This window comes from Manis javanica, chromosome 15, assembly GCF_040802235.1.
Source record: "Manis javanica isolate MJ-LG chromosome 15, MJ_LKY, whole genome shotgun sequence".
NCBI classification, from domain to species: domain Eukaryota; kingdom Metazoa; phylum Chordata; class Mammalia; order Pholidota; family Manidae; genus Manis; species Manis javanica.
Window position 1 is genome coordinate 59,283,806 of NC_133170.1, and position 22,842 is coordinate 59,306,647.

Genomic DNA, 22,842 nt, shown 5'->3' on the forward strand with positions numbered 1-22,842 from the left:
TCTAATTGTCAAAAGTTCTCATCTCCCATTAGCGTGTTTTGGAATGGATGCAGACAGCAAGAAGTAAAACAAAAATCTCAGAGCACAGAAACATGTAAATCAGCTATGTAAGCAACTCCCACACACAAACTTCAAACACAAAGGCAAACAGTTTCCAGACATACAGCTAGTCGTTTTATCTTTGAAGAGGCAAAAACATTGGTGGTTTTATGTAGTTTTCATAGGTAATTTATGCAAAAATGTCAGCTGAAGAGTAACTGATGCTTTTTTGCCCTTTGTGAGTACTGATCCTTGACAGAGGATTGTGCATTTCAGACTAATAAAGATCTGCATGTCCATAATAAGATATTATGTGCAAAGTAATGTGTTGTCACCCTTAAAATCCCTAATCTCATTGAGAAACTTTCAGAAACAAGATACACTGGTTTGCTCAACATTTATTTCCTGGTGTAATGGCAGGATTTCTGGAGTTCTTTGAATTCAGCTGTTTTTCAGAGCTCTGACTCCAATCGATATTTATAACTGAACACGTCCTAAGATAAGCTTTATCTCTTCCCAGTGTAAATCCTGTCTTGTAAGACTATTATGTAGTCGGTTATGCTTTTCATAAAGCTCTAAAATTATTTCTAGGATTTTCTCCCTTGGTTTTAATTTAAATTTTCATTAATGTTTTAATTTATAGGACTCTAAATGAGACCACACTTGGCCTCAGTTTATTCTCTTGTAAAATGGGAAATAGCTCCTTGCTACATGTACATTTCATAAGGAGTCATTTTTCAACAGGGCAGTTTTTATAGATTTCCTTATCAAGGTTGCCATTTTTAAAATTACCCTAAAAATAATAGCCACCATTTATTGTTCACCTACTTATGCTAGTCATTGTGCTAGGTATTTTACATAAAGATTATTATATCATTATAAGTATGTTATTCCTTGCACTGTTTCCTGGATGTCACTCCTGTTTATCTCTGAATGTTCTATCCATTGTCCTTTCCATGCGTCAATCTGGATATTTTCTATTGACCTACCTTCTGGATCACTGGTCTTCTCTCCTGCTATGTCCAGTCTCCCTTCTCTTGTCTTCTCAGCACCTTAGCTGCAGCCTTCTGCCTGACTTCTTAGCCTCACAGCCCATTGCTGCTGTGGAATCAACAAATGCCTTGAGGGCAAACATGGGTAGAATATCCCACCTACCACTAAATGCTTCCCTTCTTTTTGGGATCTTGACCCTCAAGTCTTGGTAGCTTTAGTAGCCCTAAGCCTTAAGTTTTGTTTTCACAGGCTCATAAGACTGCCAGAAACTCAGTTCAGAAGCTCAAAAACTTGCCTCTTAGTCACCACCTCACGTACAGTTTCTTAGCCTCTCATTCCCACTGCTTCCAAATCTGTCAGCAGCTCAAGGGGAGAGGGCTGCTACATGTCGGTCACCTCAGTGTTCTTTCCACCTCTTTGGGGTCCCAGACTCTGAAGTCCTGGCTGTCTTAATAGTTCCCTGATACCTGTAAACAGGTATGTGCATGTGCACATGCCTGAGTATGTGTGAATGTGGCACTTTCCAGCTTTTCGAGTTCTCAGCGGGAGGGTAGATCTTCGCTGTTACTCTATTATTACTAGAAATACAAATCCTCAGTTTGCATTTAAAAGAATCTCCAAGTTTATGAGATTTTTTTAAATTTGCCTAGAACATTTTAACTGCCGTTCTAATCATTATGAACACAGAATGGTCCTTTCTAGGAGTACCTGCGAGGTAATTGTAAGCAGTACAGGTGTAGGGAGAAGGGGTGCAGGATGGAAGGCACAAAAAGATCTCTTTCGGAAAGAGAAACATTCTTGAGGCCTCTTTAAGACACTTAGAGGCTTTCCCAAGCCAGTTATCTGGCTTAATGTTAATGGCTTTTTTGCTGGCCTCCTGTGTTATTTGCAAATTTAAAACGAGCCCTCACCTTCCTGTTTTCATTTAGTTTACTCCTGTGGCTGCTAGTTATCTAAGGGGGATGAAAACCCTTCATTCTTAGAAAGCAGCTGTGAGGTGGTAGGTTTCTGATTCACATGGCTCGGGGCAGGGTTCTGGAGCAGGGTTGGAATGGAGTCCCCCTGGACACTGCTTCCCAGCAGTAATACAGAGCCTCCTCTGGCCGGGCAGGCAGGGTCTTGAGATTTGATGCTACTTACACTCCCCAGTGAGAATCTGGAGTCCCAGAAAGGAGACAGAAGACTTGGGGCCTCAGATGCTGATAGCTGCTTGGACACCCTGGGATAGCAGGGCAGACTGTCTTCTTCTGGGAGAAGGTGGGTGGCGCCTGCTTGCCGTGGGCCTCCCTGCTGGATTTTCCACCTGTTATTTCTATTTCATTTTCAAAGCAAGGCAGTTAATTAGAAGGGAAAGCCCCGGGATTGCCAATGAAGAAACAGGCATCTGTGGGATGGCCTCAGCGCACCCTGCAGTCCTCCCTCGGGGCCCCACGGGAGCATCCCTGCCTGTGAGGCAGGCTGTGAAGGACGAGGATAGAGTCCGAAGGAGGTCGGAGCCCATCCCCCTGCAGATGGGTGGGCCAGCTCATGGTAAAGGCAGAGGGCCTGTGGCGGGTCTCTAGCCAGTACCAGGAAGGCGCCCTGGACACTGGGGCAGGGCACAATTTTCTGGAAGAGAAAAGGGAGCACATCTGTATATATGGGGAGATGCCTTGTGAAGTTTGTGTTTGGAGGCAGGAAGGTGATTTTGTGCAGAGTTCCACGCCCATACCCAGCCCTGAGGGGCACTTGTCCTCAGTGCCTGTGATGATGCATGGCTCCAGGGTCCAGTCACTCACCCAGGCCAAACACCAGGCATCTTCTAGAACTGTCTCTCTGGTCCCCACATCCAGTCCCTGCATACTGTCATCTCCTTCTTCATTTACCTCCACGTCCCTGCCCTCTTCTCTGTCCTCACTGCCGTGAGCTGGCTTCCATCCCCTTGAAACCCTAGGACAGCCTCCTCCTTATTCTCATCCCCAGGCTTAGCCATCAATCCACTTCCTTCTATAGCTACAGAGATCTTTCTAGAACACAGCCTCCTCCAGCCACCTTACAAGCCTCCCTACCTCCAGCCTCACCACTGTAGATCCAAGAAGCCGGAGGGATTTTTCTTTAACACAGCCTCTAGCCTCACCTCACCCCCACGCCCAGCTCTTTGCTTTAGGATGAAATCAACACAACCTTTAAGTCCCCCTGAGATTTGGTCTCTGCTTCAGCCTCCACTCCCCCACTTGTGCCTATAAGCTGACTTTCCCACCTTTGGGAATCACGTGCAACCCACAGAATACCCTGCCCGCCCCCCCCTCCCCAGCTAGACTGGCCATGCCTCCTGCTCTCTGGCTATGTCCTTCTCTCTTACCACCAAGCCCAGGTACCTCCTCTGGGAAGCCTGCCAACCCTCAGTCCAAATCAAGTGCTCCCATCTGCAGTCCCACAGTCTGTCCTGGTGCCTTTATACTTGGCTGTCATTGCTGTCATCTCTGTCACCCTCAGGCCCACATGTTGCTCGGCACATACTAATCACACAGTAGATTTCAGAAGGCACATAAGTTCCCTGTAGCACCTCAGCTGCGGATCTGCCTCCAGCCTGGGGTTTCATGCACTCCCTTCTGTTTTCAGACACTGGAGACACCAATAGATCATCAGCGGGAAAAGGTAGGTTCTTGCCTTTTGGTCTATGAGACTAAGTGTTCAACTTTAGGCACTTCAGTCTCTGAAGGTGATTTCTTTTTTTTTTTTTTTTCAAACAGTAACATTTTGGTGATTCTAGCCTGTGCCAGAAGGCTGCTGCCTTTTTTACCCTGAGCTCTCCTCTGAATCGCAGTGCTGGACTGAGGGAAGCCGCACTTGAGGAAGGGATGGGACGGCCCCAAATGTCGCCGCTCCTTTTCCTTTGCAGCTTGGATAAAACACACTGGGGGAAAGGAGGGCTGTGCTTCCGGGGTGTTGGCTGGCGCCCAGTCACTGTGCCCTCCTCTGCCTTCAGTCTCGCCTCATGTGCCCAGAGCTGCGGCACATGTACGAAGCAGCTATTTTTCAATTGTTAAAACAGGTTCATGCAATCAGAGCTAGCACTCAGCATCAGCGGCCCGGGATGTCAGCGTCGGTTACTCATCCCAGATAAGCTCTACCACAAACCGCGTCTCCCCGCACGGCCACCGCAGCTTGAGTGGCTGCTTGTTTGGGAACAGTGCCAGTTTCTTAGTTGTCACTTACTCAGATTCACGCTTTGAGAAATACCCCCTTTTGAGAAATACCCCCTTGCCCTGTATCTTCTTAAGTTAACAGGTGATGTTAGAACCTAAAGTAGTTGGGACAATTTTTCAGGAGTATTTTGTAGACTTCAGGGAAAGTAGCCTTGGTACTGGTTGTAGGAACGAGTCTGGTCCCACCACTTACTGACTTCGGGGTAGAACACAGTTTGAGCTCCTGAGCCTCTGTTACATTGTCCATAAGACGGGAGCAATAATCTGCCCACTCAGGAGTCATGCACATTAAGTGAAAGTGTGCTGGCCCGGTTTCTGCAGTACATTTGGGGGTCAGGACAGGTTAAGTTACCTCTGTCTCCTCCACCCCTGTAGGCAACTTCTCTCCCAAAATGACAGTGTAACCACTGACTTATTTCAACATGAAGGCTTTAAATGCAAACACTTAAGCTTACTCAGCCTTAGGAAGACACTAAAGCATTTATTTGTAAAAATATTAAGGTTGCCCCCCTGACGACCTGTTTATTTCTGTTAAATATGACCTGTTAAATTGTATTTAGCAGAGTCAGCAGGCAGAGGAGATCTGGATCCCAGGGGTGTGTTTTCTTCCCAGGAAGGGCACGGGTTTTAAAGGGCTCCTGAAATCTGAAGGTCAAGAGAATTTTCTGAAAACAGTTTATCCAAAGGCTCCCCTTACTCCCCTGGTGAGTTCCTGTATTTTAGTTACACTGAATGATTGAATCTCTCCCCAGTTGAATGCTTTCCTGAACACAAATGTGAGTCATCTGCTGGTCACTCAGGCCCCCCACCCCAGAGCCATTTGTGTCCTTTGTCCTGTCCCCTATGCCCCACAGCCAGCAGCCGCAGGTGTGGCCCCACTGCCTCCTGGCCTGTGCCGCCCTGGCCCTCCCTGGGGGGGCTGCAGGAGATTTCTGCTCTGTCCCCCATTGTCTCTGATCATGTCTGCTCAATCCTGTCCTGAGGAGCCCTGGGGAAACAGGGTTCCATGACCCAGTAAACTTGGGCCCACCCTCCTCTTTCTTGGAGACAACTGCAGTAAAAACAGAACAAAATAATAAAAACCTCTTTAATTTTGTTAATCTGGTATCTCCCCCACTTACTTGGTCACAGACCCTTTTATGTGCCCACCTCCTAGGGAACTGAAGTCACAGACCCCACGGTGGAGATTGCTGCCGCCCACCCACTAGCTGAGCTTTGAGTTCAAACACGTGGGTACGGGCACCGTGATGACGTGCTGGGATCAGGGAGGTGGAGTCTACGTGCTGGCATGGGCCCATTGCCAGGATGCATCTGAATGAAGAAAACAAAGCAGTGTGTCATGACAGTTATTTGCCTGCACATGCTCAGACTGGCCCAATACCCAAAACCCACAGGCGCGTCTGCTCCAGAGAAGGGCACGGGTGTCAGGGTGGGGTGGGAGCAGACTGCACTGGGTGCCTCTTGGGAACTTGAGAATGTTCCACCGCTTTGAAGAGGCACTAACCTCCAAATTCCATCAGAGTATGTGAAGTCCTTGGCTCTGCAAGGGCCCTGTGGTTGGCCTCAGCCGACCACCCAGTTCCCCTCACTCCCCAACTGGACCACTGCTGCCCCCCCGTCCCATCTCTCCAGTGACAGATGCAGGGTGGGGGCCCTCGGCTCATCCTGCCACATCTCAGATCTGCCATGCTCCTCTTGGAAGCCCGCCTCAGGGGGCATGCTGGCCTGAATGTGGGGCCACCTCCCCTTTACTCCTGCCTCTAACTCCAGCTTGGGAGCTTGGGGGACCCAGAGTGCCCAGAGACAGTGACCCCTTGTGCAGAAAGGCCAAAAGCTCCAGGATCGAAAAGGTGTGACTGCAAATCTTCATCTGCCTTATGCCCTGGGGAACTTAGCCCTGCGCCTTTCTTTTCCTTTCCACTCGGTGGAGAACATGCCCTTGCTCACAGCATTTGGGCATGTTGTTCATCTCTCTAGAACACCTGGCACAGCGCCTGGCATCTTGTGGGTGGTCCCTGTATATCTGCTTTCTTTCCTCCCTTCCTCTCCTTTCCTGCTGCGCTATCAACCCATCGTCTGCTTGAGTCTTAAAGTCCTTGGGCTCCAAAGGAAAGAACACAGGCGAGTAGTAAGACTTTCCATCCTGGCTCCACCGGTGACTAACCCTGGGAAGACACCGGGCCCCTCAGGGTCTTTGGGCCCCCTGCCCTAACACAGAATCCATTTTAATCTCAATACAAAAGACCTTTGATCATCAAAACCCACGAATGCAAAGGGTTAGCACTGCCTCTGAGTCCAGATGCTCTCCTGCCTGCCAACTGGCTTCTAAGAATGTTTGGAAGATGCGTAAGGTAATGTCTTCCATATGCTAAAGAGAAGATGATTTAGTGCCATGCAAGGTGGAGCAGCAGAGCCCCTGCTCATGAACAGACCTTGGACAAGACGTTAACTGCTCTCAGCCTCAGTTACCTCATCTAAAATGTGAAAGTGATCAAACCCTACCTCACAGGGGTCGTTGTGAGGATCACATGAGACAGTCCATGTGGGAGGCCTTTGTAAACTGTGAAATGCTCCACAAATGTCAGCAGCGTCAGCAGTTAACGTGCATGTTTGTTTATTGTTTCAGCGGAGAGTGCAGGACGTCATCAGCCCCATCGTGTTCGAAGCCGCCTACAGCCTGGGTGAGCATGTGACTGGGCAGGAGGAGCGGGAACTGCCGGCGCTGTCACCAGTGCTCCGCTGGAAGAAGGGACAGAAGATTGCTCAGAAGAACCAGGTCAGAATCTTACAGCCCTCAACCTGGACCCAAAGTGGCAGGTGCATAGTGGCCACCAGGCAGTCTGGGAGACTGTGGCTAAGGCACCCCCGACTCTGGGCCTCCCTTTCATGATGTACAAACTGATAAAATATATGATTTTGGGGGTTGCCTCTAACAGCCACATGATTCAAACACAGGCGCTGTTTTTAAGCAAGTAGAGAGTTATAATCCTTGAGGTGATGAACCAATCACTTGGTCCCTGAACTTGACCCCCGTTGCGAGGCTGTTTCCAGAGCTTAGATTGGCACGTGGGTGGTCAATAAATGTTTTATTGGTGGGGGCATGAATGGGTGACGGAGTGAGAACTTCACCTTAACCGGAACTGGTGGTTGAGCTAGAAATGCCCAGGCCAAGCATCCCTGGAGCCAGCTCAAGGTGAGGGCATGCGAGCGCCACATTGCCGGGTGCACTGCTGTGGTGTGCGGTGCGCGCCGTCCCAGGCAGGAGTGAGCCTGCTCACTTACTCTGTGCAGCCCTGCAGGCTGCCGCCCAGGCCAGCTGGGCAAGGTGCAGCGCTGAGGGCTCTGCGGGAGACAAGCAAGGAATCTGTGCTTCCAAGCCTGTCTTAAATCTTTCCTTATCCAAGGTCACCACAGATCCAGGACACTGGGGAAGGTCAGGCAAAAATGGTTTTTTGGCTAAATCAGACTCCTGTGGAGGGTGGGGGCAAGACCGTGGGACCACCCACCGGCCCCACCTTCCTGGTTTTTTCCGATGGTTCCAAGCAGCACAGTGACCCATGGCTTGCAGATTGGAGTTGTTAATAAAACCACAGAGAAGTGTTTGGGATTCAAGATGTCCATCAGATGTTCTGTTAAGTGTGATATTTTTACCAAAGTCTCTGGCATGTGGAGTCAGAGAGATTTTGGGAGCATGTGGTCTACTGAGGCTGTTCTCTCTGGAGAAACATGTAAGGAGCTGAGGGACGGGACCAAGCCAGGTGTGGCCTCCACTGACATCTTGCCTTGGACTGAGCCAGGGGACTCAGGCACAAACTGCTCCGAAGTTTTCCTCTCCTTGAGGCAAGGGGGCTGGCCTTCTGTCCCCCGTGTCAGTCAGTCAGTGGCTGGCTGTGGGATGTGGGAGGGAGCGTATCCTTCTTGAAGGAGATTCCTTTCAGCTGCTAACCAGTTCTCTGGAGAGGATGCAGGTGGGAGGCATCAGCTGCCTACACACATGAGCCGGGGGTGGGGCGGCAGCTGTAAAGGGTGAGGGTGGGGCTGACAGCCTCTGCTACATGGATGCACAACCTACTGACAGTACTGTTCGGGTTCATCTTTTGAATTCAGACATGCACTGCTTTCAGAGTACCTTGGCTGGTGTGTCCTGCTGGGCACTGATGCTTGGGGCCAGCTCCTGGGGAGTAAAGATGGAGACTGGGAGGACTGGGCTGTCTTAGTGGATGGGCAGCATGGAGAAGGCAGGGAGAAGGGAGAGGAGACAAAGATGCAAAGACAAGGCAGGATGTGGGTGCTTCTGCTTTGACTGGGAGGCAAAAACTGATGTCATCCTCTGACAGTGAAGTGGGAGCAGGAGGGTAGGCTGGGGACTCGGTAAATGAGCCTGATCAAAGCTAGAGGTGCAGGGAGAGATGAGTATTAAAATGCTGTTCTTGGTCACTTCTGGTTCAGGATGGCCAACCAAGCACACAGGCTTATATCTCTGCCTCCTGAGACCCCATTACAGTGACTATAAATGAGCAGCAAAGGGAGGAGAGCTCTGTGGAGGAAGGGGCATCAGCTAGTGAGAGAGTATGGTAACTGTTTGGAGTTACCCAGAGGGCTGGGTGCCTGCCTACGTGGATCCCAAGACTACGGCCATGGCCAGGCAGCGGTTACAGAGGAATGCACGAGTGAGGAGCAGGGCTGAAGCAGGGAAAGGGGTCTTAAGTGAAGGTTGGTATGTGGCAGGTTGCTTTTCACCCCTGTTCCCATTCCTCCCTACTTCAGGCATGCAAATAGCAAGTAGCCAGCACTTTCTTCTCTAAATAACTGAAAAACTGCTTGAGATAGTATGAGTGGGCTGGTTCCCCAAGGAGAGTCTTACTTCTAAGAACTCTCTTCCTCTCCCACTATCTACCCAAACACATCCACAGATTTTCTAATCAGCCCTTTTACCTTACTCTTAAATATGACTGGGCAACCAGAGAAGCCTGAGAGTGGGGGAGAAATGTGGTACATCAAGAAACAAAACAGAGTAAACTAACAGAATAACTACCTTAAATTATTCAGGGACTAGAAGAGATGATAAAAATTTTAAAACCACCCTAAAATCTGTTAACAAACATAAGGAGATTTAAGAATGTACTCCATCCATTAGAAAATGGTTGGAATCCTACTAATTTTTAAAGGGAAGAATCAGGACAGGAAAAGTGTTCCTGAAAATTAACATGGTTGCAGAGGCAAAAATTTCGAGGGATTAGAAGATAATGGTAAGAAATCTCCCAGTAAGTAGAACTGTAGATAAATAGAAAAGAGAGGTAAAGGATTAATCTCCAAGGTCCTACTTCAAGTAAGAGAAATACCAGGAAAAAGTAAGCAGAAAGTGAAAAAGAAATTATGAGAGACAATAAAATAAAACTTTCTAGAGTTAAAGTGAAACCTTGTTTTTTCATTTAAAGGGACCCACCAACTTATAAGCAAGGTGAACCAAAAATATCCTAGATGCATCGTTTTGAAATGTCACTACTCCTGAGGCTTAAGGAAAATTCTAAATGCTCTTAGGACAAGGGGGGACAGGATGGTGGTAGTTGGGAATATAAGTCAGCTAACAACAGAATTAGAGTCACAGTAAGTAGTCCATTAGACTCATAATGGCAAGATTAGAAGCTAGAATAGAGTGAAATTCAGGCTTCAAAGTTCAGAGAGAGAGTGATTTTGAAACTGGAATTTTATGCTTAGCCTAACAATCAAGTGTGAGGTTGAAATAAGGTCATTTTTCAGACAAGCATGGACCCAAAGTTTATCTTCTTAGTAACTTCCAAGGAAATTACCTGAGATGCACTCCAACAAAATAATGACAACTGGAAGGAGCAAAATGTTATAAGATACAAAAAACTGGGAATTCAAGATGGCGGCATGAGAGGTGAGACAGAGAATTCCTCCCAAAACCACAAATAGTATGAAAATATAGTTAATTGCTACAACTAAGCCTAAAACAGCAACAAGAAAGAAGGCTGAACCAGACTGCATGCAGACCTCACGAACAGAGCAGACCTCACAAACACAGGGTAACATATGACAGCCTTAATCCAGCGGGACCCAAGCCCTTCCCCCACCCCAGCTCCCCTGCCAGAGGAAGAGAAACAGAGCAGGGGAAGGGGTGGAAGCCTAGAACTGCTGAACACCAGCCCTGGAGGTCAGCTTTGGAAGCAGAAACCTACACTGCGTGGTGCTCTGGATGTTGGGGAGCTCAGACAGGTGGAGTGCTTGAGAGACTGAGATTCCGGCCATTTGTGGAGGAGGGGATCCACACCTGCCGCTCGGGGACAAAGGAGAGACAGGGAGTCTGAGAGGCTTCCTAGCAGCGAGAGGGCTGCTGAAGGAGCAGGGTTTGCGTGGAGCTTGCTGTGCAGGGGAGGGGAGAGCTGGGCAAGGTTGTCTGGGCACGCTCTGACCAGCAGGTTGGGAATTTTGAGGAGCTTCAGGCACCCCATCCCCCTGGCTGCCTACTCAGCTCCGAGGACGCCACAGTGACACTCAGCTGCTGCACCTTCCTCCTAGCCTGCTGGCACCAGTTCACAAACCGGCAATTACTGTGCTGGTGTTAGGCCAGCCAGAAGGAGGCTCAGCTTACAACAGCTAGAGATGCAAGGCACAGAGGCTTACACCTGTGTGCTCGGCCCACTGGCTCTGACCCTGGAGACAGGCACCGCAGACAGAAATCAGGAAACAGATCATTCCTCCCCCCAGGCACCAGCTCCACTCCCCTATGACCCCCAGCCTCACTCTAGTGGATGAGCAGCTCCAGAGACTGGACCTTCTGGGCACTAGTGGGCACCACACAGAAATATGAAACATCAAAAGAACATGGTTCAGACCAAAATCTCACAAACCCCAGAAAAAGGGCCTAATGAAACTGAACTCACCAATCTGCCTGAAAGAGAGTTCAAAATAAAAATCATAAACATGCTTATGGAGGTACAAAAAAATATTCAAGAACTCAGGAACGAATTTAACTCGGAGATTCAATCATTAAGAAATTCCATATCTGAAATGAAACATACAATGGAGGGATTTAAAAGCAGATTAGATGTAGTAGAAGAGATGGTAAATGGAATAGAAATTAGAGAAGAGGAATACAAAGAAGCTGAAGCACAGAGAGAAAAAAGAATCTCTAAGAATGAAAGAATATGAGAGAACTGTGTGACCAATCCAAATGGAACAATATTCATATTATAGGGGAACCAGAAGAAGAGAGAGAAAAAGGGATAGACAGTGTTACTGAGGAGGTAATTGTTGAAAACTTCCCCAATCTGGGGAAGGAGATAATCTCTTAGGCCATGGAGGTGCATAGATCTCCCAACACAAGGGACCCAAGGAAAACAACATCAAGACATATAATAATTAAAATGACAAAGATCAAGGATGAGGACAGACTTTTAAAGGCAACTAGAGAGAGAAAAAATATCACATACAAAGGAAAACCCATCAGGCTATCAATAGACTTCTCAACAGAAACCTTACAGGCGAGAAGGGAGTGGCATGATATACTTAATGCAATGAAGCAAAAGGGCCTTGAACCAAGAATACTATACCCAGCAAGGTTATCATTTAAGTTTGAAGGAGGGATTAAACAATTTTCAGGTAAGAAAAAGTTGACAGAATTTACCTCCCACAAACCACCTCTACAGTGCATTTTGGAGGGACTCCTATAGATGGAAGTATTCCTAAGCCTAAATAGATGTCACCCAAGGGAGAGAATAAGAGCACATAATATGATTCATAACATACAAAGAATGGAGGAGGAAGAAAAAGGAGGAAAAAAAAAAAAGAAGAACCTTTAGGTTGTGTTTGTAAAGCACACAAAGTGAGTTAAATTAGACTGTTAGATAGTAAGGGAATTACCCTTGAACCTTTGGTTACCATGAATCTAAAGCCTTCAATGGCAATAAGTACATACCTGTCTATAACCACCCTAAATGTAAATGGTCTGAATGCACCAATCAAAAGACATAGTCACTCAATGGATTAAAAAGCAAGACCCATCTATATGAAGAAATGGAAGCAACCTAAGTGTCCATCAGTAGATGAATGGATAAAGAAGATGTGGTACATATACACAATGGAATATTATTCAGCCATAAGAAGAAAACAAACCCTACCATTTGCAACAACATGGATGGAGCTAGAGGGCATTATGCTCAGTGAAATAAGCCAGGTGGAGAAAGACAAGTATCAGATGATTTCTCAAATGACTTCACTCATCTGTGGAGTATAAGAACAAAGCAAAAACTGAAGGAACAAAACAGCAGCAGAATCACAGAACCCAAGAATGGACTAACAGTTACTAAAGGGAAAAGGAATGGGGAGGATGGGTGGAAAAGGAAGGATAAGGGGGAAAACGGGGCATTACGATTAGCACACATAATGTAAGGGGATGGGGACATGGGGAAGGCAGTATATACAAATAATGATTCTATAGCATCTTACTACGCTGATGGATAGTTACTGTATTGGGGTATGTGACAGGGACTTGATAATAGGGGGAGTCTAGTAACCATAATGTTGTTCAAGTAATTGTACATTAACGATATAAAAAAAAAACACACGCACAAAAAGATACGGAAAACTGTGGAACTAACTCCCAGTATCTAACAACAAGAAATCCCAGGAGAACAACTGCAGAAAGTCTCAAAATCAGTTGATCAATTTAGAACAGAGTATCAGTCAGTGAACTTCAAGGAGAATGAAGCTAGCAACAGATAGAATAACAAGAAAGTAGCAAAAATTTAGGATACAGTGTAGGTGGAATATATTTCTTCTCAGGATGAGAGAAAAAGGTAATCAAAAACTCCCAGAAAAATAGAAATCTGGTCTATGTTCCATGGTTCCGATATAAAACAAAATATCATGGGATTTTGACCAAGCAGAAGAAAATAATGAAGAAAATGACCGTGATGCTAGACATATTCTCCCTTAGGTCAAAGTTGAGTATCCTAGGTTTTAACTTGGCATTTTTAGAGAAGGATATGCAACCATGACATTCATCTTGGCTGTACTGTGAACAATAATGATGCATCCATAAGACATTGGCAGTATTTACTGGTCTTCAGTAATTACAAATCAAGTGCAAAGCAGAGCTATGGTTACAGTATAAAATGTAAATCTCATTAAATTAGAGTGTGTAGAGGTTAAAAAAAAGTGTTCTCTTAGTATCTTAATCTTTTAAATGAGTGACTCAAGAGATCTTGCAAAACTCAATGAAACAAGGAATAGTTGCTTATAACTTAAAACGGCAGAGCATTTTAAGTAGAGAAGTGATTCATAAAGTGTTGTCGCTGAAACAGCAACGTCAGCCTCTCTGGGGATCTTGTGAGAAATGAAAATCCTTGAGCCCCACCCCAGGCCCATTGAATGAGAAACTGGGACGGGGTTGAGGTGCCATGAGCTGTTTGAGCAAGCTGACCGGTTGATCCTAATGCAGCTAATATTTGCAAATCGCTGCAGCAGAGGAGCTAAAAGTAATGATTTGCCTGTCAAATTAGGAAGGTGGAGGGAAAGGAGCCATGATATAGGGGAGATAAATCCTTGCCCATGGCAGGAATTCACGATAATGTCTGATGAGTCAAGAATAAATAGTGTTAGCCTGTTTTCTAGAGGTATGGAAATAATTGTCAAAAGAAATATACATGGATGTGGGTCATTGTGGTTGCCCCTTGAAAGCAAGACTCAGTATAGGGTGTGTATGGCAGGACTACTATTTTTTTTAAGCATGTGATTCTTTGGTTGAAATTAAAATGAAAGAAAAATGTTGTTCTTAGATTGGGAAGATTGTCCAGGAGCCTGAGAAAACTTCTGGGAGAGTTACTCTTGCTTTTCCTCCTTCTCTTGATGATGAAAAAAAAAAAGATCACTCTCCATGTGTCTCCCAGATGTTAGCTCAGTTTGAGGGAAAGAAAGATTCTGAGAACTAGGCCAGTTCCAGGAAGCAGAGCTGATTGTTAACCTGTGTGTGTATATATGACAGTTCCACAAAGAGCATCTAACCTCTCTCATAGGAAGGAGTGAACCCACTGGAGTTCTCTAAGTCGTGTTGCCAGATAACATCAGGATTTAAATGCCTTCCTCTCCACTGAAGGGCACTGAGCCCATACTGGTACACAGAATTGTGCAGCAGAGTGGATTGAATCATGGCAAGCTGTCAGAGTCAACGGCTGCCCCCATCAATAGCCTAGTTCAGGTGGAATAACTACACAGTCTGTGAATGTCCCGTGGAAACAGTGATCCGAGCGTGTTAGGTACAGGCTTACCCATGGTCCTGAGGCTTTCTGTTGTGAGTGGGAGTGTGAGAGACAGGCAGGGGTCCCCGCCTTCCCTCTGCTGAGTGAAGAACAGTCTTGGGAGAATGTGGGTCTGGCGTGGGGCTAGGCTGTGTGAGTGAATAGTCGGGTGGCTCCCAATGCTGAGAAGGGGTCAGGATTCTGCGTGCTGTGTGAAATAGTGGAGCTCCAACACTTCAGACCCCATAGGACACACAGCCTAATGAGCATACATTTCTACTGCCTTGGGGGATATCTGATACCAACCAATCAACAAACAAAAAAATCCAACTTGTTTTATTCATTAACTAGGAGAGTTTTTCAAAGAGCAATTCAGTCAATTATGTGTCTACTCATATAAAACTTTGATAGAAATGATAAAACATCACTGCCACAATGGATTTACAGACAGTACAGGAGGGACTTACATGGGGCAGAAAGTGGGCTTCAGATTAGTGTTTGAATTTCACTCCAGAGACCACTTCCAGCTGAGGGGGAGGTGTTCTGCAGAGAAAGGGCTAAACAGCCAGCATCTTAAGGAAGAACTAGGGTTTAGACACTCAGGGCTAGTGGGCTTTGACTGACAGGAGGTGGGACAGCTGGATACTGACAGCCTCCAAGTGGTTGAGTATCTGGTGGGGGGATGTACGGGGCTTCAGGACCACAGATACAGTCATGCATTGTAAGGCCACTTGTTCACTGGTGGTGAAGTAGGACTTGATTCTCCAGGGCACAGGAGACCATTGCATCTTTATGAATGCAGGGAGATCAGAGATGTGCTTCTAGGGGTGGTAGGCCTGGGCCTGGCGAGGTGTTAGCTGTCACAGCCACCCAGAGGTCTGCTGGGGAGTTCTTGGAGGTTCTGTGTGATGCCCCTAGCTGATGCACTCACTATTAGTTACTGGCAGGTCTCGGCTGCTGAAACTGTGTGGAACTGAGACAGTCCTGGGGAGCTGGCTGGCCCATGTGGGAAGAAGCCAGCTTGTCACTGGGCTTATCACCCAGGGGTCCTTTATCTTTCCCCTTCATACCAGTGGTTATGACAGAGACCCCTTCTTCAGAACCTGTTCACAGAGGAGACCTTTGAAAATCATAGTTGCTGTTCCTCAGAGGGCCCCCAAAGACCTGGCTGGGGCTGGACTTCCAGGCCCCCAAAGATGTCCATGTCCTGATTCCTGGACTGTGAATACAATACATGGCAGGAAGGACTTTGCAGGTGTAATGAAGGTTATGGACTTCAGAATAGGGAGAGTATTCCTGGATTATCTAGGTGGCCCAGTCTTTGTCCAGTTGGAGGGAAGATGCAGGAGGCAGAGGGAGGAGTCAGAGAGATTTGAAGCATGGGAAAGATTTTACTTGCTGTTGCTGGTTTTGAAGAGAGAGGAACAGCTTGACAAGCATTTAGCAACCTGAAGAGGCTGAGAGGGACTCCAGGTAAGTGTTAGCCAGGAAAGCAACCACATGGAACTGAGCTCTGAGTATAGCCTGAATAAGCCTGGATGTAGATTCTCCCCAGACCCTCCAGATGAGGGCCCAGTCCAGGCAACACCTTGTTTTGGGCTTTGTAAAACCCAGACCAGAGAAACCAGCCAAACCCACCCAGGCATCTAACCTACAGAACAGTGAGACAAAAAAAAAAATTGCCCTATTTTAAGCTGCTAAATTTGTGGTAATTTATTACTGCAGCAATAGAAAATAAATTGTAGCTCTGGGAGGAAGGGCTTTCCTGCCTAGGGCAAGTTCTCTTTGAATTGGATGAGACTGAAGGAAGACAAGGGAGAGAAGTTAGGAATGAAAGGGTTTATTCTCACGACTCAGTCTCTCCTTACTCCAAACCCCAGCTGCTCAGCTCTCCCTGTCTGCTCATGCTTGGCCGACCTACCACACCATGTGGAACTCTGTGGGTGGATCCCTGGTGACTTGTGGGCACCTGACCAATTACATACCAGGAACGGAGGAGAGGAGAGAATTGGTGTTTCCTCTCTACCCCTACCCTGGACTGGTGCACCTGTGACTGCAAACATGCCCTTATTATATACACAGTGGGTGCTACTAAGGCCAGGTGGGAGTCCTGCTCAGGAAGTTCCATTTTCTCCACACAAATACACACCACACCTCAGAGAACCGAGTTCTGCTTTCTCTCCCTGGCTTCTCTGGGGAAGGCAACAGGCTTTGGAGTGAGAATATCAGGGTTCCAGCCCAGAGCAGACCATACCCACCAGGGTCAGGGGGCAAGTGAGGGTCCCTGTTTACACCTTTCCCTTGGCATGCTGTCATCTGCTTTGCTGACCTGTGGCTGACTGGGGATTACATGAAATCATGTGCTCTCAGCACTGAGATGGTGAGGTGGCTTCCTTGGAAGGCAAGTCCCCCAGCCCCTGCAAGCCTCCATCTCTTCCCCGGCAGTGTGTCTCGTCAGGGCTCTGGAGGGAACAGGTGCTCTGCTGAAGCTGGTTCCTTTCTACCGAGGGTCTGTCCAATCTAAGCTGGCTGGTGGAAGGTGGCCTGGATAGGAGGCAATGGCAGCATCTAAGGATTTGGGGTGGTTCTCAGGGGCCCTCTCATGATCTTTAGGACTGAGTGGCCCTCATTTGTGAGGCCTAGAGATGCCCCTTTCCAAGAGGGAGAAAGATGCGGAGATGGACAGTGTAAGGGAACTTGGATTCAGCTGTACCTTCACAAGCTTAAATGCCGCATGAGTCCCTCCTCTGCTCCATCTCCACTGCCTCCACTCTAGTCCAGGTCACCTTCTTGTCTCACCTGGACCAAGTCACTTCTATGTATAACCCCTGCCCCTTGTAGTTTATCTCTGTTCTTTGAAGAAAATCCAGACTCTTGCTAAAGGCCTAGAGATGCCCCTTTCCAAGAGGGAGAAAGATGCGGAGATGGACAGTGTAAGGGAACTTGGATTCAGCTGTACCTTCACAAGCTTAAATGCCGCATGAGTCCCTCCTCTGCTCCATCTCCACTGCCTCCACTCTAGTCCAGGTCACCTTCTTGTCTCACCTGGACCAAGTCACTTCTATGTATAACCCCTGCCCCTTGTAGTTTATCTCTGTTCTTTGAAGAAAATCCAGACTCTTGCTAAGGTCCCAAAGGCCGTGCCCAAGGGGGCCCTGGCTTCTCCAGCATCATCCAGTGCTACCCACATTCTGCTCTCCAACCACCCTAAAATACCAGCCCTTTCCTTCCTCAGGCCTTTTGCACATGCTGATTCCACTTCTATAAAACTCTTGCCATACTTTCCTCTCAACCAGTTCCTCATTCTTTAGGTCTCAGCCTAAAAATCACCTCCTCAGAGAACTGTCCCCAGTTACCCTGCACTCTCTGACTTAGCTCTCTGATTCCCTCCTGATTTGTTATTGTTTTGTCTAATTGCTTTTCTGTCTTCCTCACTAGACTAGAAGCTCAATGAGGGCACAGATCCTTTTTTTCTTATTTAGGCTGATCCCTCATGCCTATCACAGGGCCTGGCCCCTAGTAGATGCTCAGTAAACCCATCTCAGTTGGAAGAACCCTTCGGAAAGAACCAAGACCAGGTCACCCTGCAAAGGCTGGACGTTGTATTGGAATTTCCTCACTGGCAGATTCAGCAAAGCTGTATAAATAAAAGAAATGTGCTCTGTGAACTACCTGGGAATTCCTGCCATGCAGGAGAGCATGGTGTGTGATTTAGGGTGACTTACACGCACCACAGGACATTTATGTACGTGCCTCCTTTCAGAAAAACAAGATGGAGGAAATATGGCTGGTGAGAGAAAAGGCACTGGCTGTGTTGAGCATGCACACTTCTTCCTCTTTCCAGTACGAAGTGAACTATTTTACTGTAATACTAATTTTCAGCTGTGTTGAAGCCATGACCTGGGCCCTCCATTGCCCTGGCAGTCATCACCATCCCTTTCTGCCACCCTGGACCCCTCAGGGTGTGGGTGTGTAAGAGTATAACCAGTGCCCCCCAGAGCTCACCATTTGTCCAGCCTGGACATTAGGTAGTACTTTCCCAGTGAGGCCCCCAGCTGGCTTAAAGTGCCAGCTCTAGAGTTTGTTTTCATTATCATATATAAAGTTTCCACAGAAGGATGGAAAGCAGAGTGGATGGAAGGATGAAAAAGGAGAGAGCAGAATCACCCCAGACATCCCAGCCTTTAGACGGGCTTCAGACACTGTCCAACCAGGGGTGGGGGGTCTAGAGTTCATCTGGATTCAGGGTAGCAGCTTGGCACAGCAGAGGAGAAGTGGTGCTAGAGGAAGCCATTTCCACCCCCACCCCTGTTTCAACTAGATGGGCCCCAGTTACATAGGCATCAACTTCTGTGTAATCTTTTCAGAGAAGCCGCCATGGCCTCATCTCGTTTGAAGCACACGTGAGGAGAACAGCCGTCTCCCTGACAGGGGGGTCTGGCTGCATCTCCGTGTCTCAGGCTCCCCTGTGGGGTTGACCCCAAGAGCAAAGGAGCAGAGACCCCCAGCCCTCAAAGGCCGGGCTGCCTCTGCATGGGCCTATTGAATTTCTTCTTTAATGGTATATTTACCTTTCCAGTGTATGAAAAAGTGGCTCTAGTCCTCCAAAACTCTTTTTTGAAGAAAATCATGGCTTTTCCCCAGGTCTTCAAGCCTGCTGGGTGTTTCTTCCGTATCGTGCTGCCTCACTGAAAGTCTTCCCGCAAGCACGTGGCGAGTGAGAGCAAACGAGTGCATGTGCCCCGGAGGCAGACTGGCTGGGGCAGAAACTGCAGCTGCCCCTCCTCACTGTTTAAGGGGTAGGAAGGCGACGTCAAGGCACCTGCTGCCCGCAGCCACCCCTGGCCCGTGCAGGAGCTGCTCCGGAGACCTTGGAGGGGGCCCTGCTGGCTCCAGGTGGAGGGCTATCTTTCTCCAAGTTGCCTGACTGTATCTGGCTCAGCAGCTTTTAGAAACAGCCAGCATATTTTTCCTTTTCTCTGACAGCACCAGTCCCTTTGTTTGAATGTGCTAGTTCTGTTTTCTGCTTCTTATGACTAAGAATAACCTTTTCAAAAGTAAAGCACAGAACTCAAAAGATGCCAGGGAGAAAAATCAAGGGAGAGAATTTCTGGTTCTGCAAGGCAAAAGGCCCCTAGAAGGGAGGCTATGGCTGATACGAAAGGTTGTGGTGGTGAAGGGACATGCAGGGTGGCCTGTGGAAGGCTGCCGAGCTCCAGGCCATCCTGGAGAGGGTGGTAGGTGAGTCCAACGCCAGGTGTGCCCCACTCTGACTCAGTTCTCCATGGGGGTGTAGGTGGATCATGATATCTGTAGGCAGAGGAGACTATTCTACGAGCTGCAGGGCCATCAACCGAAGGATACCCGAAGACGGAAGAACTTACCTCTTACCATTTTTCACAGGGTCATATGGCAAATCAGTGCTGTGTTTGTGTTTCGCGGGAGACCAGCAGGCTGTTTCTCCTCCCATGGTTTCAAAATCGAAAGGACAATTTTGGTATAGACCCTGAGGTAGAAGGAATTTGTTAGCTTGAATTATTCTGAAGTAGTTATCTTTTGTTGATTCTTGTAGGCCCTCTGACTATACGACCTGATTTTAAACACCAGGCAATGAGCCTTCCTTCACTTGGGCTCAGGGCTGAATGCAGCAGAAATTCCTGGGACTGCCTTAAACTCTCATTATTGTGCCACATTGAAGACAATGTTGGATTCTGGAAAAAGAACCTGCTGAGAGAGAATTGGAAGAGACCTCTTATACTCGGGCCATGGCATTGACACAAAAATGTTTACGTCATGCTAGGTGCTGGGGCTTGCAGACATGAACTGCATGTGCTGCGGTCTCTGGGGATTTATGTGGGACTATGGTAGGAACAACAGACCAGAAATGTCCCTCTTGTCATCCAGGTGGAGACCCCCTGCCAACTCATACTGTCCATTAGGAAAAATCTCACTCCTTTTAGCTTAAAAATAGCCTTTTTCTTTGGTTCCCTTGGAGTGCGATTTGAAAAGTTATCTATTCTCACCCAGTCTGATTGTCCTATTTTCTCAGGTCTGCCATGGGACTTGGTTACCATAGCAGCCCTATAAATAGTGTCTGAACATGACATTTGGAATAAACTAAGAATCCTGACTGTATCTGGCTCAAAGGTACAAAACAAGTGCATGTGCCCTGGAGGCAGACTGGCTGGGGCGCTCCTAGCCTGGGAGGGTCTCGCCTACGTCAAGGCTTGGCATGTATAGCCCACCTTTGTTTTAGATCAAAAAGGAAGATTTTACAGTACAGATTTGGGTAGGAGAAAGGGGTGCCCCAAGGCCTGAGTCCCTAGCCTACCTGCTCTCTGACGTCAACCTTGCCCAGGGCAGCTATTGAGCCACCAGCCCAGAAACATGGCCCCAAGGCTGCGCTGTCCTTGGTGTCCAGGACATTGTCAGAAAAGCACAGCCAGCTCCAGCGTCTTGGCTCAGAGAAGCTATACCTTGGCCTGGATTCATTGGTTTTTGGTTTTGGTTTTGGTTCTCTGACCTGAAAGGAATGAAGAAACCAGTAGCCAGATATTCTAGAACAGGAGTCAGCTAACTACAGCCTGTAGGCCAAATCCAGCCTGCTGCCAGTTTTTGTAAATAAAGTTTTATTGAGACACAGCCGTGCGCACTCCTTTGCAGACTGTGGCTGCTGTCACACTACAGCAGCAGAACCGGCTAATTGCAACAGAGACCGTACAGCCCACAAAGCCAAAATTATTTACCATCTGGCCCTTTAAAGGAAAAGTCTGCCAGCCCTGGTCTAAAAGAAGTAAAGATTTGAGGCAAACTGGAGAAAGAAATTTAAAAAGGAAACTATTCTCCAGGGAAACCTGAGGTAAAGACCAGGGTGAGGAAGTTGCCAGTGTGGAAATTTAGTCTATGAGCTGAGGAGGCTGCTAGGTGTCCAGCCCGCAGCTCTCCAGAGCCTGAGGCAGGAAATGGTTGTCTTCTGAAAGGGTTAACTGCCTTGAACCAGAGAGGAGTAAGACATGATGGCTTCTTAGATGTGATTCCATGTTCCAGAAAGGCTTCTTCCAGGCAAAACGATTGCTGGGGCTTTGGCAGCCAGCAGGTGGGAGCTGGAGGGAGGTAGGAGGCTTTCAAGCTGGGGCGGGATCTGTCTGATTCAGATAGACCTGGAAGAGGTGGGCAGGAAGTTTTCAGAGGTCCAGGCTGGTGCCGCTGGGGTTCTTTCCTGAGAGGGAAAAGGGGAGCTTGGTCCACTGGCTTTATGGAGAACCTGCACTCCTCACTTTGTACAGAAAAAGGTATTCCTCACTGCTGGGAAGTCTGAGGCTTCAGTCTGCCCACCCAGCTGCCCCAAGAGATGCATCTTCATTCCACAGGGAACAAAATGGTCCTTTGTCTGGAGAGAGGAATCCAGGTCCAACGCACAGGAAGCCTGAGCTCCAGCTTCAGACCCCTGCCGAGAATGACCCGGGTCCTTGGTTCCCTGGTGTCTCGCTACTTTACTTGTAAGAGCGGCACTCCCAGCCTGGGAGGGTCCTGCCTAAGCCAAGGCTTGGCATGTATAGGCCACTTTTGTTTGTAGCATTGCCCCGTTAGGGAAGGCTCTTAGGTTGCAGAGCAGTCCAGGCATCTATTGCTGCATAGCAAACCACCCAAAAACCTAGTGGCTTGAAATAGCAATGGTCATGTGTTTTGCTCATGATTTTGGCATTTGGCAGGCTTGGTAGGTGGCTCTGTGTAGTGTCAGTGGGGGCAGCCCAGTGAGGCCGGAGGACCCTCCTCCGTGGTGGCTCGCCCACAGGGCCCCCAAGTGGAGGCTGGTGCTGGTTTCCTGTGCGAGCCTCTCCCTGCAGCATGGGTGTCCTCACAGCATCGTGGCCACACTCCAGGAGCACACTCCCGCAGAGAACTTGGAGGGTGCCTGTTGCCTTTTAAGACCTGGCCTTGGAAATCAGAGCTTCGCTTCAGGGCAGCCACAAGTCTCCCAGATTCAAGAGTGGGGGTGGACCTCAGCTCCGCTCAGTGGGAGGAGCATCCACTGCCACACTGTAGGGGTGCAGTGGGAACCCACTGTGTGGTGCTGTTTGGAGTGTGCAGTCACCTGGCTGCATGGAGGTATGTGCGAGTTGACTGCCTCCATGGTGGTCTTCAACGTCAGGAAGCTCGGATTGACTCCTCGCATCCCACTGCACTGGTGTTAACAGTGCTGCACATGCCTCAAGCAAGAACTGCACAGCAGCTACAAACTGCCGCCCCGCTAAATGCTAATCTGGGCTAACAAGATGGTCATAATGTGGTTATATCCATTTTATAACTGGAGATTGAGTCCTGGGCCAATATCTAAGCTGGGGCTTTATCATCACAATACA

The 22,842-nt window shown here is 48.0% G+C and overlaps 1 protein-coding gene across 3 annotated transcripts in view; it reads left to right on the plus strand.

Moving 5' to 3' along the window:
* ITGA9 (integrin subunit alpha 9) overlaps positions 1-22,842 on the plus strand; it is a 355,701-nt gene that overhangs the window by 153,764 nt on the left and 179,095 nt on the right. For all 3 annotated transcript variants that reach the window (XR_012125479.1, XR_012125480.1, XM_073222610.1), the window contains exon 16: positions 6,847-6,996. Coding sequence is in view for 1 of the 3 variants with exons in the window: in XM_073222610.1 (XP_073078711.1) it covers positions 6,847-6,996 (150 nt within the window). In the remaining 2 variants the exon portion in view is untranslated. The remainder of the gene's footprint in view (positions 1-6,846; positions 6,997-22,842) is intronic.